Source organism: Anoplopoma fimbria, chromosome 24 (assembly GCF_027596085.1).
Source record: "Anoplopoma fimbria isolate UVic2021 breed Golden Eagle Sablefish chromosome 24, Afim_UVic_2022, whole genome shotgun sequence".
Taxonomy (NCBI): Eukaryota; Metazoa; Chordata; class Actinopteri; order Perciformes; family Anoplopomatidae; genus Anoplopoma; species Anoplopoma fimbria.
The window spans coordinates 2,727,984-2,744,887 of record NC_072472.1 but is presented as its reverse complement, the minus strand read 5'-3'; the positions used below and the strand labels follow the sequence as shown (position 1 = coordinate 2,744,887).

At 34.8% G+C, this 16,904-nt stretch overlaps 2 protein-coding genes across 5 annotated transcripts in view; one reads left to right on the top strand and one right to left on the bottom strand.

Moving 5' to 3' along the window:
* The window catches only part of LOC129113455 (rho guanine nucleotide exchange factor 12-like), a 30,500-nt gene extending 25,372 nt beyond the window's left edge, over positions 1 to 5,128 (top strand). The window contains exons 34-38 of one of the 4 annotated variants that reach the window (XM_054625763.1): positions 401 to 673; positions 828 to 1,040; positions 1,945 to 2,144; positions 2,684 to 2,756; positions 2,859 to 5,128. In XM_054625763.1, coding sequence (XP_054481738.1) covers positions 401 to 673; positions 828 to 1,040; positions 1,945 to 2,144; positions 2,684 to 2,756; positions 2,859 to 2,872 — 773 coding nt within the window. In that variant the 3' untranslated portion in view covers positions 2,873 to 5,128. Of the gene's footprint in view, positions 1 to 337; positions 674 to 827; positions 1,041 to 1,944; positions 2,145 to 2,683; positions 2,757 to 2,858 lie in introns of all 4 variants that reach the window. The other 3 variants (XM_054625762.1, XM_054625760.1, XM_054625759.1) reach the window with 3 other exon arrangements.
* A 7,098-nt stretch (positions 5,129 to 12,226) lies between these two features.
* On the bottom strand, positions 12,227 to 14,440 carry LOC129113841 (TLC domain-containing protein 5-like). Its single transcript, XM_054626317.1, has 2 exons — positions 14,251 to 14,440; positions 12,227 to 12,762 (listed from the first exon to the last, which is right to left on the bottom strand). The coding sequence occupies exons 1-2, from the start codon at positions 14,438 to 14,440 to the stop codon at positions 12,227 to 12,229; spliced, it is 726 nt and encodes a 241-aa protein (XP_054482292.1).
* Positions 14,441 to 16,904: the final 2,464 nt, after the last annotated feature.

Sequence of the window (16,904 nt, the reverse complement as noted above, 5' to 3'; positions counted from 1 at the left end):
TTTCTTTACATTTTATTATTATTTTAAATTAAAAAAAAAATTTGATTCCATTTTTTTGTTTTTACATTTTTGGACTGTGATCAGACAAAATAAGATTTTTTTGAATTATTTTCTTACAAATAAAAAACTAACTATCTGCTTGTACACTAAATAGTCAACTAATTGAGTCTAATAAAAAATCTATTAATATAATCATTTACCCCAAAACATTCCATCATGAGGATATCAACACAATCTAACTCCATCAGTTTGCGCTGCAGTTTTTTTGTATTTGAACATACCTCATAGCTTGAATTATTTAATATAAAAAAATGAATTTTTATTTTTATTTTTATAGTACTATCACCCTCAGAATCCAAGTTTCAATGCCTCCCAGATAAAGATGCCGCCTCGTCTCCAGACATTCAAACGCCACCGAGTAACAACCCGTTCGACGACATGAAATCAGAGGAGGAGGAAGAGGAGCTGGCCGCTGCAGACAGACGGGAGGACGAGGAAGAGGACGAAGAAGAAGAGGTGGATGAAGCAGAGCTGGAGGCCTTTCTGGACGGCCAGCTGGCAGACGGACTGCCGTTCCTGCAGGAAGTGTCAGATCCGGGCATCGCCGATGGAAACCAAGAGAACAACGCATTCTGCAATCCTTCCTCTAAAGGCGAAGAGGCTCTCAGGACATGTAAGTTACAACATGTTAAAGGGTCAATTCACCCAAATAACAAAGAAGACATTTACATTCAGTTGTTTGGAGCCACACATATAGTTTTAGTTCATCTGCCAACATTCTGAGACGACATTAACGTCAGAAGATAACACTTTATTTTGTGTCCTAGTGGCGATGCTGAAGCAGGCTCTTTTCAGCCACATGATAAGCAGGGAGGGAGAGGAGGAGAAAGAGGAGACTCAGGAGGTTGGAGCCCTCGGGTGTCAGCTGCCCGGGAGCCCTGATGGGCCCCATGAGAGCCGAGCCTCTGCAGGTTCACAGAAAGAAGACCCTCAGCTCCCTGCAGGGAACGCAGAGCTGTGTGAGACGACTGAACGCAACGGTGAGGCTTCATTGCCCGTTATACTGAAGGATTAAAGGAATAGTTCTTTTTGTTTTTGCTCTCATTTTACTCTCTGTGGTGTCGTTTTTCACAAGTCCTGTATCTCTGTGAAAACGGCACAATCATGATTAGAAGTAGCGAGAACTCAAACATGTCTTGTGTGCAGAATAACACAGTTACCATGCCATAAAACTTAAAAAAGAAAAAAAATACAAGTTGAATTTCTTTGATAATGTTTGTCACATGACTGTTTGTCTTTGGTGAGTAAATCATCGCTTCCAAGTTGCACTATAGAGCTCAGAATTTAATGTTTTTTACAGGATCTTGTGAAAGAAAAGGTTTATTGGGGGGCAAGACTTTAAATGAGACATGTAGAATAAAATGTTCTTGATGAAAAATCTAAATTTAAGGCTTAGTCTTGGTTGCTTTTTCTGACAGAAGTGTTAGGCACACATGATGTGTTCGAGGAGCATTGGAAAGATGGAAAAAATTGACTATACTGGAATTTATTACAGCTTCTGGCTAGGATGTAGTTTGTTGTAGCGATTGTTGAATGAAAACATACTTTTCAATCCCGCCGGCTGAATTTTGGGTTCAGAGGGTTAAACATAAAGCTGCAGCCGGTTAGCTTAGCTTAGCATAGAGACGGGAAATAGCCACTTTTTCTTAGATGTCTGTTTTCCTACTTCTATAAAGTGTTATTGATACGCTTTAAAGGTGCTGGTAGGAGACAGAGCCTGGCTAGCTGTTTCCTCCTGTTTCAAGTCTTTGTGCTAAGCTAAGCTAGCCATCTGTTGCCCGACTGATATGAGAGATTTGTTTCAATCTAAATCTTCGCCGAAAAGTGATACCCTTTTTGTTTCTTATGTACAACCTATTCAACCTGCTCTGCTTCTCCACCCAGGAGGTTTCGTGGTTCTGGATTTCTGCGGGGGCTCCGAGGAGAGCTGCACCGATGATGATGGAGGAGTCGGAGGCGACGTGGGGATCGACATGAGGAAACTGCTGTCCTCCTCCTCGCAGGCAGGGGGTGGTGGTCCAAACCTCAGCAGGCAGCTTATGACCCACCTGCGCCTCCTACAGGCCGACCTGCAGTATCTGAAGGTACCAAACACGCTTTTGACGACAACTCCCATGATCCCACGCTACTTCAAAATGTCATCAGAGACTGTCAAATATAATATATAACTTTATTGGTATAAAATGCAATTTTAGGTTGATATTAGTGGTCATTAGAACTACTAATGGAAAGATTTGTATTAATTCATAAAAATACAATATTTTATTTCCTTATCATTTAAATTGTGTGTTTTTGTGAAGAAAAAAAGAACGACTATAAATTACTAAAACAAAGTAAAAGGATAAGATTTAATATTTTTGATGGTTTACAGACTTCAGGGCCGTTGAAATGATTTTTGGGAGGGTGGCAAAAAAAAAAAGTCTGGATCCTTGTAGACCAGCTGCTATAATCAAACAACAAAGGGATCTGTATCTGACAATATGGATCATCAATAATCTGCAATAAGTATCGCCGGCAATAAAACGTGATAAGGGATCTCTAAGTTTTTTTTTGCTGCCTTTTTTTTTTTTTTTTTTTTTTTGCTACATTTTGCCTCATTTTTGTTGTGATGATCTGTTTCCAGGAAGTGGAGATGAAGTACAACGAACTGCAACCGACACACAGTGACACAGCTACTGACTCCGATGAAAACAACGGTGTGTTTCACTGATTGACTTTTCAACATCTCGACATTACACCATCCATCTTTTGTACATTTCACAGTAAATCTCAAAACTCTTTTGTTTGTGGTTTTTCAGATGGGACTCAGTGATGACCGATGACTTACTTCTCTCCCGAGTTTCATGCCACTCCATGATCACTTTCTTCCGGATGAATATTTCACTATTTAACACTAGTGTCACCGAATAATGGAGACATCAGGAATTTGTCAGTGGAAGACGTTATCATCATTATTAGGAATGTTTCACTATAAAGAGGAGAGACTCTTTTTTTCTTTTTTTTTTTGCTATAATATTAATCAACTGCATAATTTATCTTAAAACACTGGATTTATGAAATGAAAAATGTTGCCTGTGTGAAGTCACACGGATGAACAGCAGAGATTAAGAGACATTAAAAGAGACATGAAGATTGCAACCAGAATGATTCTCTGAAGGATGGAGAAGGTAGATTGTCTCGTTCAGGACTCACTGCTGTAAGCTTGATATAAACGTCTGCAATAAGTCATAAGAGAAAACCTCTTCTGTACATATTCAGTTCAACACGCCACATAGATGAACATGCTTGCATATAGATTTACTTATCTTGTAAAAGCCTTGAAGAGCAACCGTTAAAATGCCAAAATGTCCTCTCACTCCACGCATTATGTTTTTAAATTCTGCAATATTCACTGTAAAGTCCATCCCCAAATGTCTTTGTATGTCTTTAGCCTAGCTTAGCATAAAACTGGAACTAGTCTTACCACCACCACTAAAGTTCAGTAATTAACATCCGAACACAAACAGAAATTTAAAAATGAATTTTAGGGGGATTTGCTAGCTGGTGCAATTTTTTTTGACAAACAATGACTTTCAAGAGTCTTGTGGTCACAGTGAGGTTGCCAGGTTTGGTGTGGAAACACTACGTTGTTGCGTTACATTATTGAGTTACATTATTGAGTTACATTATTGCGTTACTTTGTTGCGTTACTTTGTTGCGTTACTTTGTTGCGTTACTTTGTTGCGTTACTTTGTTACCAGGCTGATATGAAACCATGGAACCAGAAACATGGACATTTAACATATCTGCTGTTTGCAAAAGTATAAATGGCAAAAAAAAATTGGTCCGACTGGGTTGTAAACTTTCTGTACGTATTATTCTGAATAGTGAGCTTCAGAGGTGTCTGTAGGTGTAACTTTAACAGGCTAGCTGGTTCCCCCTACTTCCAGTCTTTGTGCTAAGCTAAGCTAACCCTATTCTAAATCCACATGATAGTGATATCGATCTTCTTGCCTCTCGGAAAGAACGCAAATAAATAAGCATATTTCTCAGAATGGTTTATTTGTTAAGAATTCCTTCAAGCATGTAAAAATACCATTTAAAAATAGTTATGAGAGGCTTGTACATGTAAAATCTCATAAATTGTCCATGTTGATACACTGAACATCATTTATTTGGGGACTGGCCGCAAAGTTCATTCAGAAATGTGTCCTATTTGCAAGAACTGTTTGTTTATCGGTTGTCCTCTTGGTTTGAATGTCTGACTTTAAGGTCCCCGATTTTAAATTTCCTATAGCACTTGAATGTAGCATAACATAGCAAACATAGATCCAGATCACTGCCTGTTCATAATGACCTATAAACAAACAATGCAGAATGATGAGCTGACAGATGGAGGCAGAAACAGAAACTCCTTGTACTTTGGTTTCATGCAGTATGAGAGCAGAAAGAAATTATTTGGTAAATAGCCCTTTATTTCCTATCAGTTTTATCATGAATGCAGATAGAAAACACACTTCAATCTTTATCAAAAATATTTCTTAAGTCCTCAGTTGGAAGAACTGCAGAAACCTGCAGCTATAAAAAACAATGATTGTGTGTCACTGTTGGAGTTTTGTTCTTGGAGCACATTACACCATATAAACAAGCTCTTCACAGTCTGTGCACATGTGAATTTATTGAATTTAATTTGATTGTGGAATTTATTCTTAATTTGTAATCCAGAGTTTTGCTTTTGATTTTCATCAAACAAAATGTTATTCCCCTGAAATATTGTGAGTAGTTTTTTTCCAGTATAATTTCTGCAACTGGCTTCTCATAAACACCATTTTCAGCTTGTGACAGCGGCCTGTTTTCTCTTTAAAGGTACAAAGATTCACTCATCAAACCTTTACACTTCACTTTTATGGTTGGACTGAAAGGACTCAAATATTCACTGGCCACTAGACTGCACAGACGATTTACGGTTTTGATTTTGGATGAAAAACATGAATAAGAAAAAGAAAAAAAACCTAAAAAGAATATATAGATAAAAACATATTGTTATGGACTGTTTGCTATGTAAAGAAATATAATGTACAATTATGAATTTCAAAAGATTTTGTGTGTTGTTTTCTTTTTTACACCATGCAATCACATAAATAGTATCCATGCAGCATTAATCTGTTCTATTTTAACTTTTGTATTTTATTACATTGCTATTAACAGGTTGTTAAGGGGAAATTATCTCTTTTTAGCGAGGAGATTTAAAGCTGATCTTAGTTTATGAAGGCATCTTATTCATCTTAAAACCTGATTGTGGGCTTCATCTCAAGCATTAAAATAACTATCTAGTCTGAATTTAACAGTAAACATAAGTTCCTTTAAAAGGAATCTCCAGGTTTTGAGAGATAGTTCCTACAAAACATTAATTAACTAAAAGTGTGAATGTTTCATCAGAGATTTCTGCTGTTTAATCCTTTTTTGTTTGGAATTCATATAAAATAAAGAGAATGAAACATTAAAGAAAGAAAATGAAACATTAAATAAAGAGAATAAAACATTAAATAAAGAAAATGAAACATTAAATAAAGAAAATGAAACATTAAATAAAGAGAATAAAAGATTAAATAAAGAAACTAAAACATTAAATAAAGATAATGAAACATTAAATAAAGATAATGAAACATTAAATAAATAGAATAAAACATTAAATAAAGATATTAAAACATTAAATAAAGAGAATAAAACATTAAATAAAGAAGATAAAACATTAAATAAAGATAATAAAAGATTAAATAAAGAGAATGAAACATTAAATAAAGAGAATAAAACATTAAATAAAGAGAATGAAACATTAAATAAAGAGAATAAAACATTAAATAAAGAAAATAAAACATTAAATAAAGATAATGAAACATTAAATAAAGATAATAAAACATTAAATAAAGAGAATGAAACATTAAATAAAGAGAATAAAACATCAAATAAAGAGAATGAAACATTAAATAAAGAGAATAAAACATTAAATAAAGAAAATAAAACATTAAATAAAGATAATGAAACATTAAATAAAGATAATGAAACATTAAATAAAGATAATAAAACATTAAATAAAGAGAATAAAACATTAAATAAAGAAACTAAAACATTAAATAAAGATAATGAAACATTAAATAAAGAAAATGAAACATTAAATAAAGAGAATGAAACATTAAATAAAGATAATGAAACATTAAATAAAGAAAATGAAACATTAAATAAAGATAATGAAAATTAATTAAATAAAGAGAATAAAACATTAAATAAAGATATTAAAACATTAAATAAAGAAAATAAAACATTAAATAAAGAGAATATTAAATAAAGATAATAGATGATATTGCAGCCTTCGTGGCATCAACTTAAGATCTTAAAAATAAGAACTTGAAAATTTAAATATATACATATATATATATAAATATATTGTGTTTTATATGTATGAACAAATGTCTCAATAAAGTTATTGAATTTTTAAAAAAAAAAAAAAAAAAAAAATCTACCCAGCATGCAATGCGCGGTGATCGCCGGAACCTATTTCCCGGTCACCGGGATTCTACCGGGACGGCTCCTCTAGCTCCCAGGCGGCTCAACCTCCTCTAGCTATGCTAGCTATAGGAGGTTGAGCCGGTCGGTCCACCGGTACCGGTACCGTGAAAAACACCGGTAATCCGGCACACCGGTATACAGGAGGATGAGCCGTCCAGTGAAACATCCGTGAAAACATCATGACGTTACGTCACTGAACCGCTACTGTGACAAACACGAAACATTAAATAAAGATAATGAAACATTAAATAAAGAATGAAAAATTAAATAAAGATAATGAAACATTAAATAAAGAGAATAAAACATTAAATAAAAAAAATAAGAGATTAAATAAAGAAATGAAAAAATTAAATAAATAATATAAAATATTAAATAATTGTGTTTTATATTAAATAAACAAATGTCTAAATAAAGTTATTAAAACATTAAATAAAAAATAAAAATTAAATAAAAAAAAAAAAATTAAATACCCAGCATGCAAAAATTAAATAAAGATATTAAAACTATTAAATCCCGGTAAAACATTAAATAAAGAAAATAAAAGATTAAATAAAGAGAATGAAACCTTAAATAAAGATATTAAAACATTAAATAAGGAGAATAAAACATTAAATAAAGAAAATAAAAGATTAAATAAAGACAATGAAAAATTAAATAAAGATATTAAAACACCGTAAATAAATACAGGAGAATCCGTGAAAAACATTAAATAAAGAAAATAAAAAAGATTAAATAAAGAGAATGAAAAATTAAATAAAGATAATGAAACATTAAATAAAGAGAATAAAACATTAAATAAAAAAAATAAGAGATTAAATAAAGATAATGAAACATTAAATAAAATAATAGATGATATTAAAGTGGCATCAACTTAAGATCTTAAAAATAAGAACTTGAAAATTTAAATATATACATATATATATAAATATATTGTGATTATATGTATGAACAAATGTCTCAATAAAGTTAATGAATTTAAAAAAATATTAAAAATAATAAAAAATAAAAATTAAAAATCTATAAAGCATAAATGCGCGGTGATCGAATGAACCTATTTCCCGGTCACCGGGATTAAATAAAGAGACGCCTCATTAAATAAAGACGGCTCAAAAAGCTAAATAAAGAGAATGAAAAATTAAATAAAGATATTAAAACATTAAATACCGTGAATAAAACATTAAATAAAAAAATAAAACCGATTAAATAAGGAGAATGAAAAATCCAAATAAACATCCGTGAAAACATCATAAATAAAGATACTAAAACATTAATAAAGAAAATGTGACAAAAAACATTAAATAAAGATAATAAAACATTAAATAAAGATAATAGATGATATTGCAGCCTTCGTGGCATCAACTTAAGATCTTAAAAATAAGAACTTGAAAATTTAAATATATACATATATATATAAATATATTGTGTTTTATATGTATGAACAAATGTCTCAATAAAGTTAGTGAATTTAAAAAAAAAAAAAAAAAAAAAAAAAATCTACCCAGCATGCAATGCGCGGTGATCGCCGGAACCTATTTCCCGGTCACCGGGATTCTACCGGGACGCCTCCTCTAGCTCCCAGACGGCTCAACCTCCTCTAGCTATGCTAGCTATAGGAGGTTGAGCCGGTCGGTCCGCCGGTACCGGTACCGTGAAAAACGCCGGTAATCCGGCACACCGGTATACAGGAGGATGAGCCGTCCAGATAAACATCCGTGAAAACATCATGACGTGACGTCACTGACGTCACTGCACCGCGACTGTGACAAACGCGAAACATTAAATAAAGATAATGAAACATTAAATAAAGATAATAGATGATATTGCAGCCTTCGTGGCATCAACTTAAGATCTTAAAAATAAGAACTTGAAAATTTAAATATATACATATATATATAAATATATTGTGTTTTATATGTATGAACAAATGTCTCAATAAAGTTAGTGAATTTAAAAAAAAAAAATAAAAAAAAAAAATCTACCCAGCATGCAATGCGCGGTGATCGCCGGAACCTATTTCCCGGTCACCGGGATTCTACCGGGACGCCTCCTCTAGCTCCCAGACGGCTCAACCTCCTCTAGCTATGCTAGCTAGAGGAGGTTGAGCCAGTGCATCCATCCGGTACCGGTACCGTGAAAAACGCCGGTAATCCGGCACACCGGTATACAGGAGGATGAGCCGTCCAGATAAACATCCGTGAAAACATCATGACGTGACGTCACTGCACCGCGACTGTGACAAAGTGCGAAACATTAAATAAAGATAATGAAACATTAAATAAAGATAATAGATGATATTGCAGCCTTCGTGGCATCAACTTAAGATCTTAAAAATAAGAACTTGAAAATTTAAATATATACATATAAATATATTGTGTTTTATATGTATGAACAAATGTCTCAATAAAGTTATTGAATTAAAAAAAAAAAAAATAAAAAAAAAAAAAAATCTACCCAGCATGCAATGCGCGGTGATCCTGGGAACCTATTTCCCGGTCACCGGGATTCTACCGGGACGCCTCCTCTAGCTCCCCACCGGCTCAACCTCCTCTAGCTATGCTAGCCCACCAGACATCCTCTAGCTATGCTAGCTAGAGGAGGTTGAGCCTCATCGGTCCGCATGTTTTACCGGTACCGTGAAAAACGCCGGTAATCCGGCACACCGGTATACAGGAGGATGAGCCGTCCAGATAAACATCCGTGAAAACATCATGACGTGACGTCACTGCACCGCGACTGTGACAAACGCGAAACATTAAATAAAGATAATGAAACATTAAATAAAGATAATAGATGATATTGCAGCCTTCGTGGCATCAACTTAAGATCTTAAAAATAAGAACTTGAAAATTTAAATATATACATATATATATAAATATATTGTGTTTTATATGTATGAACAAATGTCTCAATAAAGTTAGTGAATTTAAAAAAAAATAAAAAAAAAATCTACCCAGCATGCAATGCGCGGTGATCGCCGGAACCTATTTCCCGGTCACCGGGATTCTACCAGAGTAAGGACGTTCCTCTTGCTCCCAGACGGCTCAACCTCCTCTAAAGCTATGCTAGCTATAGGAGGTTTTCAAAAAACTTGACTCAAGGTCCGCCGGTACCGGTACCGTATAAAAACGCCGGTAATCCGGCACACCGGTATACAGGAGGATGAGCCGTCCAGATAAACATCCGTGAAAACATCATGACGTGACATCACTGCACCGCACTGTGACGCGAAAAACATTAAATGATAATGACATTAAATAATGATAATGAAACATTAATTAAATGAATAAAAGATTAAATAAAGAAATAAAAGATTAAATAAAGAGAATGAAAAATTAAATAAAGATATTAAAACATTAAATAAAGATTAATGATATTAAAACATTAAATAAAGATAATAGATGATATTGCAGCCTTCGTGGCATCAACTTAAGATCTTAAAAATAAGAACTTGAAAATTTAAATATATACATATACCGTATTTTCCGCACTATAAGGCGCACTTAAAAGCCTTTTACTTTTCTCAAAAAACGACAGTGCGCCTTATAATCCGGAGCGCTTTATATATGGATTAATTCTGGTTGTGCTTACTGACCTCGAAGCGGTTTTGTGTGGTACACGGCGCTCTGTCCACATGTTTTAGTAGACTTAGGCCGTTTCTCAATATGTGAACTTCTCTGTACTTGTGTCCTCGTGAACTTGTGAAACGTCATCTAGCTGCCCAAGTACTGTTCCAATACACAAGTTCGCATTCAGCCAAGTACGGTCCAGATACCCGGATGTGTCCTCGCTCCGCCCATTATATCGAGGATGCATCGGAGTAGACTTGTGTGGACTTTGGACAGCCAAGTATCCCAGAATGCATTTCACCAGCAAACAAGAGATGACAGTAGCGGAGACGGCTCACAACTGTCAGTTATAACTGTCTAAATACTGTTGCTGTTGTGTAACGGAATTTAGTTTTAACATTTTTTTTAAGCGAGAATGTAGTTGTTAAGACTTAAAATATGCGGTCAATTTATCAAGATAGAGCCTGTTTGAAAAAAGCGCCGACGTTTGTCGGAGATATGAGAGGACCAGAGAGGAGACCGGGCGGTGATGCTCATGTAGCCCGCTGACAGCAGCCTGATCTCGGCTAGGCTCCTCCAGATGTGCCGCTGGCTCCGGTGTCTCTGTGGTTGTGGTTGCAGATGTAACACAAAACATATACATATTAATATTTTAATATTTTCTAAATGAAAATGAAAAAAGGCAGGGTTGTGTTTTATATCATATTTCGTTTTATTGTCAATATATATGACTGAAGATAACCGGAGTAGGCGGGACCGACGAGCTGAGTTGGTGACGTTGTGACGTTGGTGACGTCATCAAGTTCGCTGCTGTTCCAATTGCAAAATGACCGTACTGCGTCCTCCCGTCCTCGGGAGTTTGTACTATCCCCATGTCTAAGTCGAACTATCCAAGTATGAACTTGCAAGTTTGCAAGTCCATACTTGACCATACTTGGTATTGAGAAACGGCCTTAGTAAACTACAAAGCCGCACCGCAGCAGCATCACGGCCACCGTAGTCAGGAGCGTCGCGGAGTAATACATACTGTGCTTCACCATAATATTACAGTGTGTGTGTATAAGATTCACCATAATATTACAGTGTGTGTGTATAAGGACCCAACATGGCTCCGGTCAAGAGACACGCTTACGACGCGGACTGAACACTCAAGGCTGTCAGTCACGCAGTAGAACATGGGAATAGAGCAGCTGCGAGAGAATTCAACGTTAATGAATCAATGGTAGGAAGTGGAGGAAGTTTGACTGACTGACTGTTTTGTTTCGCTTAATGCGCCTTATAGTCCGGTGCGCCTTATATATGAAAAAAGATCGAAAATAGACCATTCATTGACAGTGCGCCTTATAATCCAGTGCGCCCTATAGTGCGGAAAATACGGTATATATATATATAAATATAAATATATATATATATATATATATATATATATATATATATATATATATATTTTTTTTTTTTTTTTTTTTTTTTTAAAAAGCCTTAAACAGAAGGGCACTGCAGTTTTTAGCAAACTCAAAATAATTAATAATAAAAGTACCTTTGTTGGGGAATATTTTCACACATTTAAAGGTCCAGTGTGTTGCATTTCTGAAAATTGAATATAACATTCATAACGATGTTTTCATTAATGTATAATGACCTGAAATAAGAATAGTTGTGTTTCCGCTTAGAATGAGCCCTTTTATCTAAATATGGATCAGGTCTTCTTCATGGAGTCCACCATGTTTCTACAGAAGCCCAGAATGGACAAACCAAACACCAACCCTGGAGAGAGTCTTTCACTTTGACTTATTTTCGCTTTAAAGACAGTTGTGGATAACATTTTCAGACCCTTTATTGAAGTAAAAGTACTACACTGTGAAAATACTCCACTACAAGTAAAAGTTCTGTTCTCTAAAGCTTAGTTAAGTAGAAGTATATCAGCAAAATGTATGAAAGTACAGCAGAAAAAGGTTCCGTATCAGGTGTTTTACTATCATAAATTATGCTTTTGGTTCAATACTACTGCTGCAAATATTAATATATTGATTGAAGTCTTTTTAAGATTCATTCCTTCAGTCACTCTTTTCCAGTTTTTGCTTGTTGCTTTCTTTCAGCTGGTGGTTTTCTCTCCACCTTTTGTACTTCGCTCTACTCTTCTTGAAGCCGAACCTGGCTATGTCCACCATGAACACCCAGGCCAGTCCGTACATGGCCACGCCGCCCAGCTTCATCACCAGCGTTGTCCTGGGAGACGTGAGCTCGCAGTAGAACATGACCCCGCCGACCCCCACGCGCACGGTGGCGAACAGCGAGATGAAGAGCAGGTCCACGATGTCGCCCAGCAGCCCGTCGTAGAGGCCCAGCCGCCGCAGGAACCAGCGCGTCTGCAGCAGAGGGTTGGTGATCTCGCTGCCGAAGATGACGCCGCAGGTCTCGCAGCCCGACACGCCCATGAGCAACGCCAGCAGGATGCCCGTGATGCTGGCGGCGTGGTGGGCCAGCATGACGGGGCCCTCGGTGTGGTGACGCACGCACCAGCAAAGGTCGAAGAAGAAGTATCCGAGGCAGACGGCCAGGGAGAAGGTCTGGAGCTCCGTGTTTTCTGTTCCTGGAGTCAGGAAAGAGGGTTACATGTTATTTAAATACAACACTTTATATTGAGTTCTTTGTATTAAGGGTTAATTAACATGTAATAAGGCACTTATAGGTTCAAGGATCATTTATTGTCATAATGCAGCACAGGGAAGCACAAAGACATTCTGTTGTAATCCTTTTGTAAAACAACAAACACATGAAAACAAAACCAAAACATTCTTGAAGAGCATATTTTTAATTTGCATCAGGAGGAACGTAGACAGCTGCAAATAAACAAGAGTATAATTTATCTTATAAGGTGCTTATCAACATTAATATGTGTTAAAAAATAGGCATTCCAATATTATCCCGATAATCATCAAAAGATGCTTAAAACTCTTAAAATGTTTATAAAGTGCTGGAATTACACATTTTGTTAAGAAACGATCATAAATATCAGGTTCCTTTGCATAAATATAGGATAAATTCATAAAAAAAACATTGTGTGATTCTTCTTTGTTACATGATAATTCCTGTATTTTTTACATTACTCTCTATTTATTTTTTTAAGTAAGGGTTATCTATAAACTGTTAAAAAAAGATTCTAAGTGCTTTTAAATGCTTCTAAACATCTGCACTATCTCTATTTAATGCCCCTTTATACTTTACTACACAAGAAATATTGTACTTTTTACTTCACTACAATAACTGACAACTTTAATTACTTACGTTTTTCAACAAAAAACACACAAAGAGCTTTCAAAATATGATGTTTTATTGTAAATAAGATGACAACTTATACAAGTACAGCTGAAAGTATGAGTCGATTATTTGTTTGACAGAAAATCAAATGGCGACTATTTATATTGTTGAAGTCATTTTTCATGTAAAAACATTTCATGGTTCTAGCTTTGCTGCATTTACTTCTTATAATGTTTTAAAATGTTAATTTATTTGGAATAATGTTGAGGTTTGGACTAAACAAACATCGTGAAGGCGTCTCTTTGGGCTCTGAGAAACTATGACAAACATTTCTCTCTATTTTTATGAAACAATCAGTTGGTTAATTGAGAACTTAAGAAACATTTTTAATTGGTTATTTTTGCAGAAGACATTTTGACATGTCACATTAGCAAAAGCACAGTGTAAATAATAAAAATAATAATTTAATTCATTATAACTTTGAGTCATTGTTGGATTTGATCTTATTAACTGAATTAAATGTTGGTTTCTAACAAGTTAAATGAATGAAATCCTTTTAGTGTTCAAAATACAGAGTTACTACAAGTATTACTCAACCAAAACAGACATTTATTATTTATTATATAAATGTATGTGTTGCTCTAAACCCTCAGAGAGGACAGCAGGTTTCTAATAACAGAACAAATCTTTATTTACAGCCTTTTCAAAGCACTTAAAGAATATATTTTTTTTACATTTTATGTCTTCATTTTTTAATAAAGTAGTAACATATTCAGGTTACTGTGTTATATTTAATGTGTGAACTCTCTGCAGCACTGACCTGCGTGTGTGAAGAGCCAGGGTCCGTCGATGAAGAGCACGTAGGCCGTCAGCAGCACGATGACGACGCCGTGGGACAAAGTGACGAGTCTGCAGCTCCACTCGGCTCCTCGCTGAGCGAAGGAACGGCAGAACAACAGGTAGAGACAGAACCAGCCAATCAGGCTGCAGGTCACCTCCAGCACCGGCATGACGGTCTGCACGGGACGAGGGGTCATGTGGGTTTAATTTAAACAAATATGTATATATATATCATGAAGAGATCACTTTTCTAGTGCTTTTCATGCACATTTTGGTATCTGGTTAGGTTTTCTTTTACTGCCTGGATCAAACTTTAGTTACTTTGCAGATATTAATACAAACAGTAATAAAAAGATATACATTTTGACGTATTTTTAGTAGTTCAGTACTTTTACTTTTAGTACTTTAAGTATATTTTAAAGACTTTCACTTACTTTTAATGCATGACTCTTTCTTTATACATAACAGAGTATTTTTACACCGTGATATTACTACTTTTACTTGATTAAAATATCAAAATACTTCTTCCACCACTGCTGTGGACACTCATACGTGGAGGCTTTTGTAAATACATAAATTGCACAAGTATGATGTAAGGTACATAGAAAGCATTTTCATATTTGTTAGCAAATACTATACACTAAAGAAAACACTTGAAGAATTTCAATTATACCTGCTTACAACCACTTAAGAATCAGAATGAAACAGTTTGTTTGCACGTACAAGAAATTTGACTGAGTGATTGGTGCATAACAATAAACACAGTACAATAGTATAAGCACATCATTTAAATATACATTTAAATGTTTGATAAAATGTCTTTATTAAAGTGTTAAGTGTTTATTTAAAGTGTAAATTATAGTGTAATATTTATATGCTGCTTTAAAATGCTAAAATAAAGTGATACCCAGTAACAATTATGATTTTTATAACAGTTTGCAACCAAACCAGAGTTTACAAAATACATTAACATGTAAATATTAACATTAGTGCTTCATTTACCCTCTTTAACCGTCACCCTCTCACACTGCCTCTCACCTAAACTCCTCCTCCTCTCAGTTATATCAGAAATATTCAGGAAACATGAAGGAAACGACTCCAGCTCTCGTCCTCCATCACTGCTTACGCTCCATTAAAACAACAAAAGACATAAGAGACTCACACCAAAGTGGCTGAAGCTCTCAGCACATTTCAAACAGACACATGTTCTCCTCCGTCAGGGTGACAGGAGTGAACATGTGCTGTGTGCCGGACACTAGAGACGGTTAGTGGGTCCTTCAGACCTGATCCTCTTAAAGGATTACGGTCAGATACCTGCTGTTAGACGGGACGGCTCATACGACCTGATACTCATGTCTGTGCAGTGGATACCAATTATTTAAATCCTCCTTTTGATTCATAAAACTCTCCTTCATACGACTTTAATGTTTCTCTCGATGCAGCTCATTTCACCTATCTTTCTAGATTTAAGAGGAGAAACCTGATGAAGGTCATTGTACCAAAACTTTGTCACTAAATATCTCTGAATGCAAGTGAAGAAGACAATCTGCAGGAGTTTTTTTTTTGCTCTGTTTTGTTGACTATTTCTAGATTCAACAAAACATCTTTTAGAAATAGAAACTTTGCTCTGTGTAATAAATTCTTGGTGTAGATTTTGGAGTCAAATATCTATAATTTGATCTCTACAATCAATAAAAATCTGAATTACAGGTAATAATGTGCAACATCGTGGAGATAATCTTTAAACATTTTGAATTAAAAACATTTATCCAGAGGTGTAACGTTACTGTTCACTTTACCTGAGCATCTCCATTATTCTGCTGTACTTCAATCTAAATTCTGAGGCAAATATTGTATTTTTTTTAAATTAAAATATTTTTGCATATTCAGATTATTAATGCAAAATATAATCTGCTATTAAAATATGATGTAAACACAGTGTAAATAATACAAATAATAATTTAATTAATTATAACTCTTTCTTATCTTTTTTCAATGGTTGTAAACAACAGTGACGTTAATTTTCTTTAATAATCTTGTTATGTGAAGTTTTTAAACATGACGGGATGTTTTAGAACAAAACATTAACATTTCTTTAAGGTTGTGTGAACAACAGACCTTGTTTCAGGCATTTAACCAAAAACAGATTGACTTCTAGTCGAGGAAAAGTGAAAAGCTGCTGACTCATTACCAGGTTTCAGGACTCATTCAAGCAACACTCTATACCTAGACGTAGTTTATAGTCTGATGTTACCTTTTAACCCTTGTGTTCTCATGTAAATGTGCAAGTGAACATCAAACAGTGAGTTTGAATTTAATGAACCTTTAATGCTTGTGATTAAAAACAAGGATTGTTTCCTGCGTTTGTTTTGTTTCAGGACAAATAAAAATAATTAAATTAAATTAGATAAATGTGTGACTGAGGTCCATGAGAGCACAGAGAACATACTGTGAGAAGTAACTCTGCAGGTTAATAACCTGAGAAGCTAAAGGTCGGCTGCTCGCCTGAGGGCGCTGCAGCATTAACCCACTTCCACAGTCGCTCTAATCTGACACCAGATCAGATTATTGGTCAGTAGTGGACATTTAAAACAACTCTTCTCTGCTTCAAGGTCTTTATAGTTTCCTCCAAAT

Coding starts and splice junctions, on each gene's coding strand:
- LOC129113841 (XM_054626317.1), bottom strand. CDS start 14,440: ATGCCGGTGCTGGAGGTGACCTGCAGCCTGATTGGCTGGTTCTGTCTC. Junction 12,763..14,250: donor CTGGCTCTTCACACACGCAG/GTCAGTGCTGCA, acceptor TCCTGACTCCAG/GAACAGAAAACACGGAGCTC.